The sequence below is a fragment of the Cydia amplana genome, chromosome 23, assembly GCF_948474715.1.
Source record: "Cydia amplana chromosome 23, ilCydAmpl1.1, whole genome shotgun sequence".
NCBI lineage: Eukaryota > Metazoa > Arthropoda > Insecta > Lepidoptera > Tortricidae > Cydia > Cydia amplana.
The window spans coordinates 5176388-5191611 of NC_086091.1; the positions used below are offsets into that span (position 1 = coordinate 5176388).

General features: G+C 38.0%; 1 protein-coding gene across 1 annotated transcript; it reads left to right on the forward strand.

Annotated features, from left to right (window-relative positions):
- Window positions 1–10538: 10538 nt before the first annotated feature.
- LOC134658712 (estradiol 17-beta-dehydrogenase 8-like) lies at window positions 10539–11413 on the forward strand. Its single transcript, XM_063514367.1, has one exon. It carries the CDS (start codon window positions 10631–10633, stop codon window positions 11375–11377), a length of 747 nt encoding a protein of 248 aa, XP_063370437.1. The 5' UTR covers window positions 10539–10630; the 3' UTR covers window positions 11378–11413.
- Window positions 11414–15224: the final 3811 nt, after the last annotated feature.

The window sequence follows — 15224 nt, forward strand, 5'->3', positions numbered from 1 at the left end:
AGTCTTAAAGTGAACATAATTAGTTTCATATAAGCACGTAGAGAGATTATTCAAAACAGGACACTCGCATGTTAATCCATAACTAAGCGTAATGTGAACATTAAAGGCGTCCATATATTTTCTTAATCGTAGGTAATAATAAAATAGGAGCGGAGCGTAAAGGTTGGCATACAACTGAGGAATTTAGCTTTTAATCATAGGTAGTCATAATGCCTTAAGGCAAACGGTCGAAGAGATAGGTCAGAGCCGGAAACCGCTACCAATTTTTAGTATGTTGTTAAGCATGGTATTTGTAACCCTGATTAGAACTACAGGGAGACGCTGACGCAGGCTATCTAGTTCAGCGGTTGGTGCATTCTTCTGGTGCCATGTTGCGCCCGAACTATGTTAAGTTAAAATAATGATTTTAGGATTTATAATTTTAGTTCATATAATGATTTCCCAAAATACACTTCAGTTATAGAGCTATTTACAAAATGATGTAAAAAAAAAACCATGTATTATGAATCCTTGTTATTTGAATTAAATGATGATTATTGAATATACGGAAACCGTGAAATTACTTATTTACGAGTATTTATCCATTTTCTTGTACCAAAATCTCATCAGTGTAAGTCCAACGTGTACCGGTCTCATTGTGAAGCGAGTCTGCGGGTAAGTGCCGACTAAGCTATTGTAGAAATTTAGGGGCGGCTAAAGCTACATGCCGTGTTAGCTCAGGCCAGGACCTAGGCTTCCGTTCCTGAGTTATACCTAAGTCTAGAATTGCTATTGGCGTAGCGTTGAGACGTTAGAATGTGGTCCGGGTACAATGGGTCAAAATTATTTTCGTTGTCTTATTTCTGAATAAGAATAAGAATTATTTATTTCCACACACATACCTACAATAATTAATACACAATGGCCTAGCGGTAAGAGCATGCGACTTGCAATCCGGAGGTCGCGGGTTCGAACCCCGGCTCGTACCAATGAGTTTTTCGGAACTTATGTAAGAAATATCATTTGATATTTACCAGTCGCTTTTCGGTGAAGGAAAACATCGTGAGGAAACCGGACTAAGCCCAATACGGGCCTAGTTTACCCTCTGGGTTGGAAGGTCAAATGGCAGTCGCTTTCGTAAAAACCTCCCCGATTACTGGGATTAGTTGCCAAGCGGACCCCAGGCTCCCATGAGCCGTGGCAAAATGCCGGGACAACGCGAGGAAGATGATGATGATCTATAACAATGGTGTGACAAAATGGATGGGCTCAGCATGTGCTGTGTACAGACTAGCTGTCACAGCGCTGGTTTTCAGTTCACTCTGTCACGCTATATATATACACCATTCAGTTTGCATATCGAAAAATAAAATGTTATCGAGGTTTGAATGTCAGTTTTGTTCCTACTCATCCCATTTTACGGTATTAAATATTGAATGCCCACAAATCAGAAAGTTTGCAAATAACAAATCTGTGAAAGCAAATAAATCAGGGTCTCAAACAGTGATTTTCGGAACAGAAGAAGATATTTTCGGCTGAAACTCACTTTATCAACATAGGTAGAGTCTGTGCGGAAAGAGAAGAGTCGTGGAATGTACGGAGCCCAATACATTCCACGACTCTTCTCTTTCCGAACAGACTCTAGTAAGGTTAGGGGTCAGTATTGCTTACTTTTTAAATGAAAGTAATACAGAGCATGTATTTTTAGCACAAGAAAAGAAGAATGTTCCGTAAAAAGCGGCAAGTGTCTTTTAGGGTCACGTTTCATGATTTCAAATTGAAGCGCTTAAAGGATGATTCACGTTAGACCCGGCCGTGTCCGGGCCGTATCCGGGCCGGAACTTCCGGAGCTTCGTTTTCTATGGAAAGCATCACGTGTTCACCTGTCATTGTCATAGAAAAGTAAGCGCCGGACGCTCCGGCCCGGACACGGCCCGGTCTAACGTTAAATTGTACAAATTATGTCGATTATCTTTAGTCGCATTTAGGCAAGCTTTAACTATGCAAGTGCTAACGAGATATACTTATGTTAAACAACGAGAGTAACAAAGATGCAAGACATGGGAAACAGATTCGTAGGTGATGAAAAAAACATGGAAGTATTTTTTGTACTCCTTATGTATGAATATAACCTATCTATAGTTCTCAATGATAGTTCTCTATGGGTACCTGTATAATGTAATACTATCTGGGAGACCGAAAACATAAAAACTCAAAAATAAGCGTTTTCCCAGAGAGAAGACGTAGCTAGATTGATTTTGCCCCCGAAAACTCCCATCTAGCAAATTAAAAAAAATTAATATACAATAATTGCTCGTTTAAAGGTACAAGATAATTGTAGATAAGGGAATGATTTTATCATACAGATTAATTGAAAAGGAGGTACTCATTTAAATGTGGATCGGGTTCAATAGGAAAATTTGATTTTGTAGCAATTCACTTCGGGTAAACTCTCTATTGAGACTTGAAACGAAATGCTATGATTAACTCATCTGAAGGATGAAGGAAAATTGAGTCCCTCTGGGTTCTATAGGTACAGTCAGCAGCAGAAGTCGCTAAGCGGGCGAGGTGTTTAAAATTACCTAGATACGCTCTTATTCTCTTAACAATAGAGTCGCGTCAAGACCATTTTGAACACCTGGCCCGCTTAGCAACTTCTGCTGCTGACTGTACAAGAAAAACTTAAAAAAAACAACGGGTTGCAATCCGGGAGTGCCGACAGAAGTGAAAACTCAATGACATCTTACGTCTTACGCTCTCGCGAGTTTAACATTTTTCCCCATTACAAAAAGCGCACAGCGCCGCTAAAGAAGTTTTCACTTCAAAAAATTATAGGTCTAGGTAACATCATCATCATCATCATCATATCAGCCAGAGGACGTCCACTGCTGGACATAGGCCTCCCCCAAAGTTGTGGCACTCATGACCGGTCTTGCGCCACCCGCATCCAGCGGACTCCGCGACCTTGACCAGGTCATTAGTCCACTTTGTGGGGGGTCTACCATGCTATAGCATTATGTTTACAGAATCAACGTTTGTAATTTCTACATATTTATCTTAAAAATAATAAATCAGTAGGAATAGGTACAAAAACTTGTCAAGTGACAACCCCGTGCCGACACTCACAGCTCGGTCATAAAACCGCGGCGCACAAAGAAGAATCACGGTTCGTGCGCGGTTATAAGTTTCAATTTTGCTTGCAGGCGGCGATATAGGTATAATTTTATACCTAAATCTGACTTTTGTGAAGGAGTGAATTTTCTGTACGGTAGTATTATTACATAGTTATTCTGTGGCTATAGGTAGATAAATAGATAGAATATCCTTTCTTACACGCTTCAGTAAAAGATACAGCTTCGGAAAAAACAATTAATTAAAGATAGAGGCACACACCAGGCGGTCTTATCGCTAAAGACCGATATCTTCCAGACAACTTTTGGGTTGCGGAAACAGGAACAGTAGGTACCTATTAGGTGTTGCAAAACTTATATTAAGGCTTCTTGAATACATACAATTACAGTAAATAAACATACACATATATGATAATACAAATGGACATTCATAAACACACATATAAATATACATACCCATAAGCTAAATATAACAGCAACATTATAGCCACAGGCCACAGAGTAAAAAATAATAGCACCATTGGAGAGATAGATAATGAAGGTACTAAATTGAACAGTCTATAAAATTTCACGGAACCAGACTCTCAATTGCTTTCCCACTTGGCCTTACTTTTTATTGGAATGTAATTTCGTCCCAACAAGTGCTACAGCTATCGACACCCGGCTGCCAGACAAGCCTGTTCACTGTGAAATAATAAACAAATATAAATTTCTCACTGTAAAAAAACCTAACGCAAAATAATTTACCTTAGGATTATTATATTGTAGTATGTTGATGTATATTATTCCGATTTAAAGTAGACCATCACTACTAACATGTTGTAAGTGTTGTATAGGGTTTGTAATCCGGATCCGGAATGTATGAAATTATCCTTAACTTTCGGAGGCAGAAAAGTATGAAAACAGACAATAAGACTTAAATTTTTAAGTTATCTGTCAGCTTCATCGAAGTCCGTTAAAATTTGTTTGTATGAAAGGTATGGCAGTTCTAAATAAGAGTAATCTTGCTGCCGCCGTAATATCTGACATTGATTATCAGTTTAAAAATTGCGTGCGGTACCCACACACGATACGCCACCAAAAAGCACAAACACACATACATACGTGACACATGCATACATGACATGCTTAAATTAAATGAAGTTTAAAGTTTTGTAAATAAAACTTGCCCTATTTTTTTTGTATTACAATTTATAGCAACGAAAACTGTTATCAGGTAGTACCAGAAAAAGACATTAGACATATTTACTTAAATATTTATGACAAATTTCCTGTTATTTCGAAATGCCATTTTACAATGAGAGCGTAACTTCAATTGTAAGGCGGCAGCTAAGTTCGTGCAACTCTTGAGAGTTTTTTCGTCGTTCTCTTTTAAAACGATCGTTCCTTGAACCAATTAATGGTTTGTTCCCTACGGTGTATCAAAGTCCTCCGGCCGATCCATCACAGTGCCCGTCGGAACCAAGTCATTTAAACTTTTTGCGTTTTTTTTCTTTTTCAACAAACCCACGCACTTTTCTTGACAGTCAAAAGTTCAAGTATTTCTAATTATATTTCTATGGAGTAGGGTCGGAGTACAATAAATACAATAACGGTTGATATACAATTACTTTTCAAAGTAAGTCGAGTTTTGGGAGCGTTTTCTGTTGATAACTTTTATTTCCTCATCTCCTTATAAAAAAAAGTTATGAAAGACGGAGTGCTTTCTTGAAAAAGTGCCGTGGAAAGTCGTATCCACATAACATGACAAATATTACGAGAGTCAGTAACAGAAAACAGAGGTTTGAAGTTGTTTTTCTCTTAATAATAAAGTTCGGTTCATTTTGAACACAACGCCTAAGTGGAAGGCCTGAGTTGACGCTCGAAGCGGAGCGTTCGGCGGGGCGTGCAGCGTGGCGTCGGGCTCACAAGTGATTTGAGCAGCGTGCACTAAGGCCGCTATAGGGTTTGCAATCCAGATCCGAATTGTATGAAATTATCCGGATCTAGATCCGGATCCGCGGATATTCCCATACATTGCAGCACGCCGCACGCACCGCCACGCTGCACGCCCAACTCGTGCGTGCATGTTGCGTGCGGCGTGCATGTTAAACAAATGCAAGCGTATAGGAGCGGCCTTAGTGCACGCTGCTCAAACTACTTGTGAGCCCGACGCTACGCTGCACGCCCCGCTGAACGCTCCGCTTCGAGCGTCCACTCAGGCCTTACACTTGGCGTGCAGCGGGGCGGGGCGTGCGGCGTGCATGTTAAACAAATGCAAGCGTATAGGAGCGGCCTTAGTGCACGCTGCTCAAATCACTTGTGAGCCCGACGCCACGCTGCACGCCCCGCCGAACGCTCCGCTTCGAGCGCCCACTCAGGCCTTACACTTATAGGTACTTCGCAACATCCGTAAAACTAATAATTCTCTCTATGTATTGGCATTCCTTTTAGATAAGTACCTATGCTCTATTTATTTAAACTTTATTGCACAAAATATATGCAACAATGTACAAATGGCGGACTTAATGCCAAATGGCATTCTCTACCAGTCAACCATAGCGCCAAACAGAGATACCTACAATCGGTGCAGAGAAGATAAGGTTTGCAATCCGGATCCGGAATGTATGAAATTATCCGGATCTGGATTCAGATCCGTCGTGCAAACCCTATGCAGAGAGAAAAATATATCGAGTGAATTGAAAAAAAAAACTATACGTTTAAACTACATAAATAAGTAAAATATATATGTAAACTACTAATATTATAAAATTAAAAATGCAAAAGAAACTTTTGTCTGTCTATCTGTTTCTCTTCCTCTCCACCCTTAAACTGCTGAACTGATTTTGAGGCCCGAGAAAGAACATATAGTTATTATAAATGATCATGGCCAATCTACGCAAACCAAGTCGCGGACAGAGGCTAGTATAATACCTTTTCTTACTGATTGTGGTCCACATTCAACTTTTTTGTTATAATTAGGCACCCATAGTCTAATAAAACACGGCCTTCTCTTCCCAGAGTGACACAAGCCTACGTCACAATAACATTGCCACTTTGCTATTGCATATTATTATATAGCGCTGTCGCATGATGACGTAGGCTTGTGTCAGTCACGTGGTCGGAAGAGAGTATCCAGGCGGAGTATATTATTGTACCATGTAGGCACCGGAATCTACGAAAAAAAATTGACCGGGATACTCAATCCCAAGGTAGAGTAGAGTGCGGAAAGAGCAGAGTCGTGGAATGTATGGGGCCTAATACATTCCACGATTCTTCTCTTTCCGCACGGACTCTATACTAGTAAATCGAGATTAAACTTTTGTGAGACATATTTTAAACTGTTTAGACGACAACGGTTTCACTCACTTGAATTTTAGTCGCCATTGGCGACATAACAATACACAACAACAATACAATACAATCAACACAAGAATACAACTAACAACAACAACAATACAATACACAACAACCCAACACAACAATAGCGACTAAAAATTCAAGTGAGTGATACCGTTGTCGTCATTGATATAGTATAAAGAACTGGATACCCAATCAGCCGCCAAAAATGGCCCCACAAAAGTGATGTCAAAACAGATCATGCATTACTTTTTCGTTTAGTCTTGTTTGAAACGCTCAAATGTGAAGTTGTCAACAATTACGAAATGTGCCGTTAAAATATGTAAAAATAACAATGATAAAACAAGGAAAAAGGATGGAATGTATTTCTTTCGGTTAGTTCTTTGGATAGCATTACATAATTTATGTAATCTGGTGGTAATTTTATGGTTTTGAATAAATTAATTTGTTAGTACCAAAGAAGGGATGTCAAGGAACAAAATTCTATTGAGTCGATGTGAGGTCAATATTTTTTTATATTTTTATATGGAATTCATAAGAAATAATATTATGTTTAAATTGAAGATTTCCAAGAAAACCTATGCGACGTGCAAAGTGGACTGCTATTTAATTATAGCAAGAGATAGGGGTGATGCAGTTTTAAACAAGGCAAAACGGCACTTGTGTGTTTGGCCCATTTCCCTGTTTCCGACATATACACCACCAATAAGGGCTTATATCGACTAACTGTAAATGCTAAACCTGTCGGAACACAGTGACAACCACAGGATTTTTTTTTATAAAGTATAGGTAGACTTTATAAAAAAAATCCAATCAGTATCTAAATGTCCCCGTGCACCCGGGCTATGAGTAAATGTAGATCTTAAATACACAGTTATTTAATAAGTAGAATTTATTTCAAGGAAATTAGTATTTAAAGACGTATACTTACGAATTAAAAATTTAATTTGTTTGAATTTGAACCACGAATTAATTTTATTTGAGCTCCCGATTAAATTAAAGTTGTTTTATTTATTACTTCAATTTTAATATTTTCCTGTACAGTAATACATATTAAAGTGTACCAAAGTGACTCCATTCGTTCATTATTCTCGTTTGACGTTGTTTGACGTAAATACGTTACGTTTAGTGCCATCGGACTAAATTTTTTAACAGTGTTGGTACTTATGTTTGCAAATTTGACACTTAATGCTTACGACATTAAGCTCTTTTCTGTACGAAACATTTATCTTGACTCAAAATTTACGTAAGCGTTTTTATCATCAATGCAAATGGTGCGAAACGTCATTGGGATCCACATTTCTTGACGTTTTTGTTCTGCTTTGTGTGTCTATTTCTTTTATATTAAGTCAGTGGTTGTCGTCTAAACAGACTCTATAACCTCTACCCGCCCATACGTCAAACCTTGCCAAGCAAAATGAAATTTTATTTTGTCAACACAAAGTTCAAATTAGAATGGAACAGGAGACCTTTTTATAGGTCTCTGGGCGGCTAGATGATAAATGTTTCTCTCACGTTTATATCATTTCACGCATCACGAATCCTATAGAAAGTAATTTGTGAAGTCAAACATAATTCATGGTTTACCCATGTTTGGGCTACAAACTTTTATTAATGTTTTGTTATATCGAAGGTTGTATTAACGTACATTTTAACTTTTAGGAAATCAAAATAAACCTCATACTCATTACAAGTTCAACTGAAAAGTGTATTTGACCCACAGATCTACAATGTCCAGTCAACTGCAAAAATATGTTACTCTTCGAAGGCCGCAAAAATATCTGACACGCTCCTATGGCTCTACAAATAAGATCGTGCCAGATATTTTTGCAGCCTTCGTTGTGTAACATATTATTGCAGGTGCGAACAAAATCGGAATGATGTCAAGTGTCATTGGAAGTATTGAATGTATATGTGATTGCGTTAATTAATTCCTATTGTAACAATATATTCCAATATATCATCGTAATCACCTACCGTATATTCTGAAAACAGTTTTTCATATTTCCCAGTCCTAACCTTACGCTTCGATACATTCAAGTGGCCGTTAGCGGCCGCTATGAAGCTTAAAAGTGGTCACATTTGTAGTCTACCTCTTTCGCACTCATGAAATGATCATATACGCGGTGTCTTTCCTTTTCAAGACTTCAATTATCTTTGTTAAGTGTAAGTGTTATTCTGTCACTGTCTCTAGCCGAATAAGGACTCAATTTATCATTCTGGCGTTACATAGTCCATAAGCTGCGGTGTCCGCTTATCTCTATACAGGCCTAATTTGCTCATGGACACGGTTTTGTAACTTGCACCACAATTCCCAAGTGCTTTAATTTGCTAAAATAACGGAGAAAAAAGTTAACAGTAATGCTTTTTTAAAAACTCATTAAACTCTTTTAGCAAAATGAGATGAATTAACTTACAAACGACTTTCAATGTTTATGCTGTTTTGTTTTTCTGGCTGTTAAGTTTTTAATGGCTTTCTTGAATTAAAGTTGAGGAACAACATTTTTATTAATGAAATAAATCAAGTAATAATACCCACTGCTAGAGAAATGAAATGTATGGGATTCAATACATTCTACGACTCTTCTCTTTCCGCACAGACTCTATTCCCTGTTGTATACATTAAGACGAAACAGGAGCTGAGATTTAAATATTTTAGGTAAATATACCCGTCTCGCTAACGGAAGCGGCTCCTAAAACTAGTGCGATAAGGACAAGGCGAAAAATCCTGCGTAAAAATCTCAAAAATCGAGGTTTCGTACTCGACTGTTTCCTCCTCCAAAACTTAACCAATCGTAATCAAATTTTGTAATCTAAATAATTATGAAATTATCTGTGTCGGACCGTTTTGCATTTTTCGCTAAATGATATCAGTTTTGAATACCACGCCTATCATTGCGGCATAGTCAATTAGGCCATTTTGGTCATTTTTGAAGGGCTCTAGCGCCTTAAAAAACAAAAATATCAAAAAAAGCAAAACGATCCGATACAGATATTGACAATATTAATCTGTGTTGAAAAAATCATTGCTCTAGCTTTAAAACCCACGGAGGAAACAGTCGTGTACGTTTGTATGGAGAAATGACCACTCCTGTTGCCTCTTAATAACATGATATATTTAACAGTCATATGCATTTAGCATAAACTCTAGCATATAAATTAACTCTTACTTACCTACACGTAGTAGGTAACTGAAATAAAATTTCATCATTCCACGCAGACGAAGTGAAAAAGTATTATAATACCAAATAACTAATATAATAAGCAACTAGTGGTATAGGAGCCCAAGAGGGGATTTTTGTGTTTACTCGAGCGCGTCAGATTAAGATATGACTTATGAGTGATATCTTGCTAGTCTTGCTAGCCCGTGTAGTCTACCTTTACCCCTTTTAGCCATCTATGTTGAGCCCTTGGTTGGTGGGGGGTTGGTGGGGGGTTCAATAAATTGTTAAGCAGATTGTGAATTTGGTCATATTAGTCCAAATTAACGCTATAATTGTCCTATTACTAAATCTGATAATTATTTGCACGCATTTCCTTAATCTGACGGTTACAATGTAAAAATTAGGCGTCAAACTTGTGTTCGTCAGATTAAGAAAATGCCTACAAATAAGTGTTATATTAAGTTATAGAAAAAATATAGCATTAACGTGGACAAAAACGACCAAACCCACAAACTGCTTAACGATTTTTTAACCCTCCACCAACCTCCCGAAATTAAAAAAAAATTGTAGACGCTTTCCGGCTCGCTGGAAAAAAAAACTTTATATAACTTTTTTTCTTCTTAACATCTAATATTTCGATTCCATTAGGTCTGTACGACACTCGAGTAAGTATTTAGCATCGTCGGCTCCCCAACTATAGGGAACAAATCAAAATGTGTTTTTATGTAGTCACGCCCCTCCCTCGGCCACCGGTGAACTTGGTCACTTTTTTTTAGTGTATGTTATCTATTTCAGTTTATAATATAATAAGTATTACACGTCTCAAATACTAAATACATAACAAAGCTATGTTAATTGCTTATTAAAGATAATTAATATTGTAATCAATGAGTTGAGTACAAAACTATAATACATCTTATCATTACCTTTGATAATGACAATTAAGATAAAAATCTGATAAAGTTATACCGTGTTGATTTATCATATCATTTATAAGATAGACGTCGAGTAAGAAACATGCCTTTTCTAAATAAAGTAGCGTTAATCACAGGCGCTGGTTCAGGGATCGGTGAAGCTACTGCGAACAAACTTGCTAAAGGATACGCAAGACTAACCTTAGTCGATCTCCGAGCAGACATTTTAAAGAAGTCTGCAGAGAATTGTGAAAAAATCAGTAAAACTAAAGTTCTAAAGATTGTAGCTGATGTTTCAAAAGAAGACGATGTGAAAAGGATTGTTGAAGCAACTCTTAAAGAGTATGGGAGATTAGATGTACTAGTTAATTGTGCTGGTATACATGGAGAGGTAACAGTGTTTGATGATAACATTATGGAGAAGTTTGACAATATTATTAAAGTGAATTTAAGGAGTATGGTAGCTTTAACTCATGCTGCTAGCACTGCTTTAATCGAAAGCAAAGGTAATATTGTGAATGTCTCGAGTGTAAGAGCTAAAGCTGGTGCTGCAAGTTTTGCTTATTCCGTATCGAAGGCAGGAGTGTCGCAATTCACAAAAGCTGCAGCATTAGATTTAGCACCGCACGGAGTAAGAGTCAATGCAGTTTTACCAGGGCCCGTGAAAACAAACCTGATGATACATGCGGGTCTTGGTTCGAAGCCAAGTTTGGCAGGAAAGGAACCCTTGAGGAGAGAGACTAAGACAGAGGATGTGGCTGAATTGATCATGTTCTTGACTAGTGAGGCTGCTAAAAGCATCACTGGTTCAGAATATGTGGTTGATGGTGGTTTTTTGTTGGAACATTAAAGCGACAGTGATAATAGTGATTGTTAAATAAAATATATCAAATTGTATATGCCATATTATATTTCGCACATAAATACCTGAGTATTTAATTTAAGCCTAGCTCTTTGATGAATAACAGTAATTCTGGTTATGAAAAAAATTATTCAAAATTCCTTCAGAATAGTTTCATAGCACTAAAATTTACGTCATACATAATTAAGTTTGCGATCATATCAAAAATACACGCAGTATTAGAGTTAGACCAAGAAAAGTCTGCAACGATTTTGACAGCACATGCAGCGCAAGTGTTGTTTATAGGTAGGTAGTTAGGTACGTCATACATTTCATAGAAGCTTGCACTGCTGCACTGTTAACTCTAGTTAGCTTTCCTAAATTTCAATGGCAGTGTAAACGCGCTATGCAATTAAGTGCACCACGGGGCGCAGTTGGCAGTAAACTTGACTTACATTCGCTTATATATCCTGCTTATTAATGTTACTGCCTTTGTTCTGTTTACGCTTAAGCGTTCTCGCCTGTCTACTAAGGTCTACTAGGTATTAGGTAACATGGGATATCTAAGCGCAGAGAGTATTTCCACCACCTCACAGATGCAGAATGACGCTTACGCTCAAAGATAATTCAATGTGAAAAGGTAAGCCATCGCCATCACGTTTATGAACATTTAATGAGTGCGAAAGAGGCAGACTACAAATTAAAAAATGTGATCACTTTTGAGCTTCCACACTAATATATACATTTTCGTGGTAGGAAATGTATTTTCGTGCCGTCACGCAAAATAGGCGCCAATCGTCGAGATAAGGAAACCTGCCCGTGCTACAGTACAATACAAAGTAATGTATCTTTCCAATAGCCAAGAACAAAACCTATAAACTAACCTCTTACATTCCAAACGTCACATTAACACAACTTCGCTCATAGCGAACTTCACCGGCATCTGTTATCAAAACAAATCGATACGCAGGGCACACATCCGTTTCCGGCCGCCATTTTTCCCAGATTTGGGCGGGAAGTATCGCGGCCGATGTAGTGATGTGGTGTTTCCGGTATACTTTTACTGGGTATAGTCTGTCTGGAAATACTGATATGGCAGGAAAATTATATTTGAATCACCTGTAAATATGACGAAACCTGTTGCGGATATCATCATTAGTTTGATTTTGACGAAGTATGATTTACATTTGTGGCCACCTGACGAAGCTTGCATTGTGGATATTTTATATATCCACAATGCAAGCTTCACAATCATTTCGTTTACCTGTAAGTTGCAAATTAATAATGGGTATTATTTAGTCGATCATCAAACAAATGTACAGTAGCCATGAGATATATCAGAGCGGGGTCTCCTTGGCTCCGGTATATCTGATGGCGTCTGTACTTTCTGTTTTTGTCGTCAATAAAATAAGTGGATCTGACAGAAAATTGAATGATGATATTCATGATTCAAGTCCATCTATTATAAAAACAAAACACGCGTATCCGGTCGCCGTTTTTTCCCAATTTGTGCAGGAAGTAATATTCCCAGGAGCAGGAAAATATTCCGGGAATAATCCCCAGAAATGGGAATATCGCATCACATCCCTAGGCGACTGCGGCCGCAGTTCCGGCGAGCACTTCCGCACGTTCTGAGTATTACAACGGGGTTGTTAAAAAACTAACCCTAATTCCCTAATCATAAATTTTAATACATAAAAGCAGTCGTATACCGTACAGCTAATATTTGTTGGTATCCATTGTTCGTGCAGGCGTACGTTGCACGTGCATGCTAAAAAAGTGACTTACTCAGAAAGTGACGTACTCCGACGTCCTCAGAAAGTGGCGTTCTCAGAAAGTGACGTACTCAGAATATTGTGACGACCTCAGAAAGTGACGAACTTAGAATGTGACGTCCTCAGAAAGTGACGTCCTCAGAACGTGACCTAATTGGAAAGTGACCTATGAAAGTGAAATACTGCCTAATATTGCGTCTTTCCACAACCAACTAGAATTATTATAACTAGAGCTCATAAATGAGACGTATAAGTTCATGCCAAATGTAATGTTAATACAACATGTCGCTTGAAAGCGCAACTTCAAATGTATGAGAGCGGCTTTTTGGAGGCAGATTCTCGTGATTCTTAAGAAACTTAGAAAACAACATGTTTTTTCTGTTTTTTACCTCCATGTCTAGAAGACACTCAACAAAACCTATCTATCATCTATTTACTTAAGAGCTAAAGAGTTAGTTAATATGTTTAGTACCTACCCAATAAAATAATATCCCATGTGTAGCCAGGCTAACGCTATTTTCCAATAAGTTTCAGCTCTTCTGCCGCGCTATACGGAAAGAATATATCTAAAAAACTGTAAGTTTTAGAAAAAATACAATTAGTTAGGTACTTTTATCATAGGTTGTATCACACACCAAATGTTGCAAAATAGATACCCAACGAAAATTCAAAGTTCTATTCTACAATAATTAAACCTATACCGTTTTTCCTGTTCTCAATTTAGAAATTCATCATCATCCTCCTAGCGTTTGTCCCGTACTGTGACGGGGTCCGCTTTCCTACTTTTCTCCTTCCACTTCGCTCTATCCTGGACAACGGTTTCTGCCAACCCACAGGCGTTTAAATCTTTGGAGATGACTGCCTTGGTTAATTTAGAAATTCATGATTGTGATAATAGGTACTTAAGTCGCAGTCACAAATGCACAAAATCCAATCGTCTATCTCACTTTGTCGTTTGGTTCATCGTTATTCCTGACTTGTTCTCCCTACGGCTATTGGTTGAATGAATTAATTAATGATGCATTTATTCGGAATACACACACAAACAATAGCATTAAAATATGCTTACATTTACATCACAGTAAATTGGAAGAGTGGTTCCAGAAAAGTTAAATTTTTCATCTTTTATAGCTACCTACTGATTGTTTATCAATACGTTCTCCTGCCAAAAATGTATGTCATCATCTTCCTCGCGTTGTCCCGGCATTTCGCCACGGCTCATGGGAGCCTGGGGTCCGCTTGGCAACTAATCCCAGTAATTGGCGTGGGCACTAGTTTTTACGAAAGCGACTGCTATCTGACCTTCCAAACCAGAGGGTAAACTAGGCCCGTATTGGGATTAGTCCTGTTTCCTCACGATGTTTTCCTTCACCGAAAAGCGACTGGTAAATATCAAATGACATTTCGTACATAAGTTCCGAAAAACTAATTGGTACGAGCCGGGGTTCGAACCCGCGACCTCCGGATTGCAAGTCGCACGCTCTTACCGTTAGGCCACCAGCGCTTCATCCTGCCAAAAATTTATGTATAATAAAATAATAACTTTAATGATACAAATTATTGTAAACGTGAGTTACAGCGCTTTTACCACGGCGCCGCTCGCATCGGCATCCAACAAGACACAGCGGAATTCTAATAAAATCCGTATCTTGTAACTATCGATTACAAACACCCTGTTGCTGCTAACACATCATGTGGATTTATTGCACTAGTTTTTTTATTAAAAGTACAAGTTTTTTATTGCCGACTGTACTTTTGTTGTTGTCACAAATCTAGAATATAGTATATAAGTATATAAGTTTTACTACTAGAGCTCAAAAATGACCCTACGTGTATTGTACTAGGTCATATACCTACCTACAGATGTATTTTCACGGAAACGTACGAACGTGTCTTGCTATTTCAGTCAGTCTCAGTACAAAAAGTACTGACGTTTATTGAAGTAGCATGAAAAATTAAGCGAAGTTTGACGTCTAATAATACCAATTGTAATGCCGCGCAAGATACGAGTATAAGCACTAGTATAGGGTTGCCATAAGTGTGGGGACTCAGACCGGGACATTTAAAGAAAACCGGCCAAG

Coding starts and splice junctions, on each gene's coding strand:
- LOC134658712 (XM_063514367.1), top strand. CDS start 10,631: ATGCCTTTTCTAAATAAAGTAGCGTTAATCACAGGCGCTGGTTCAGGG.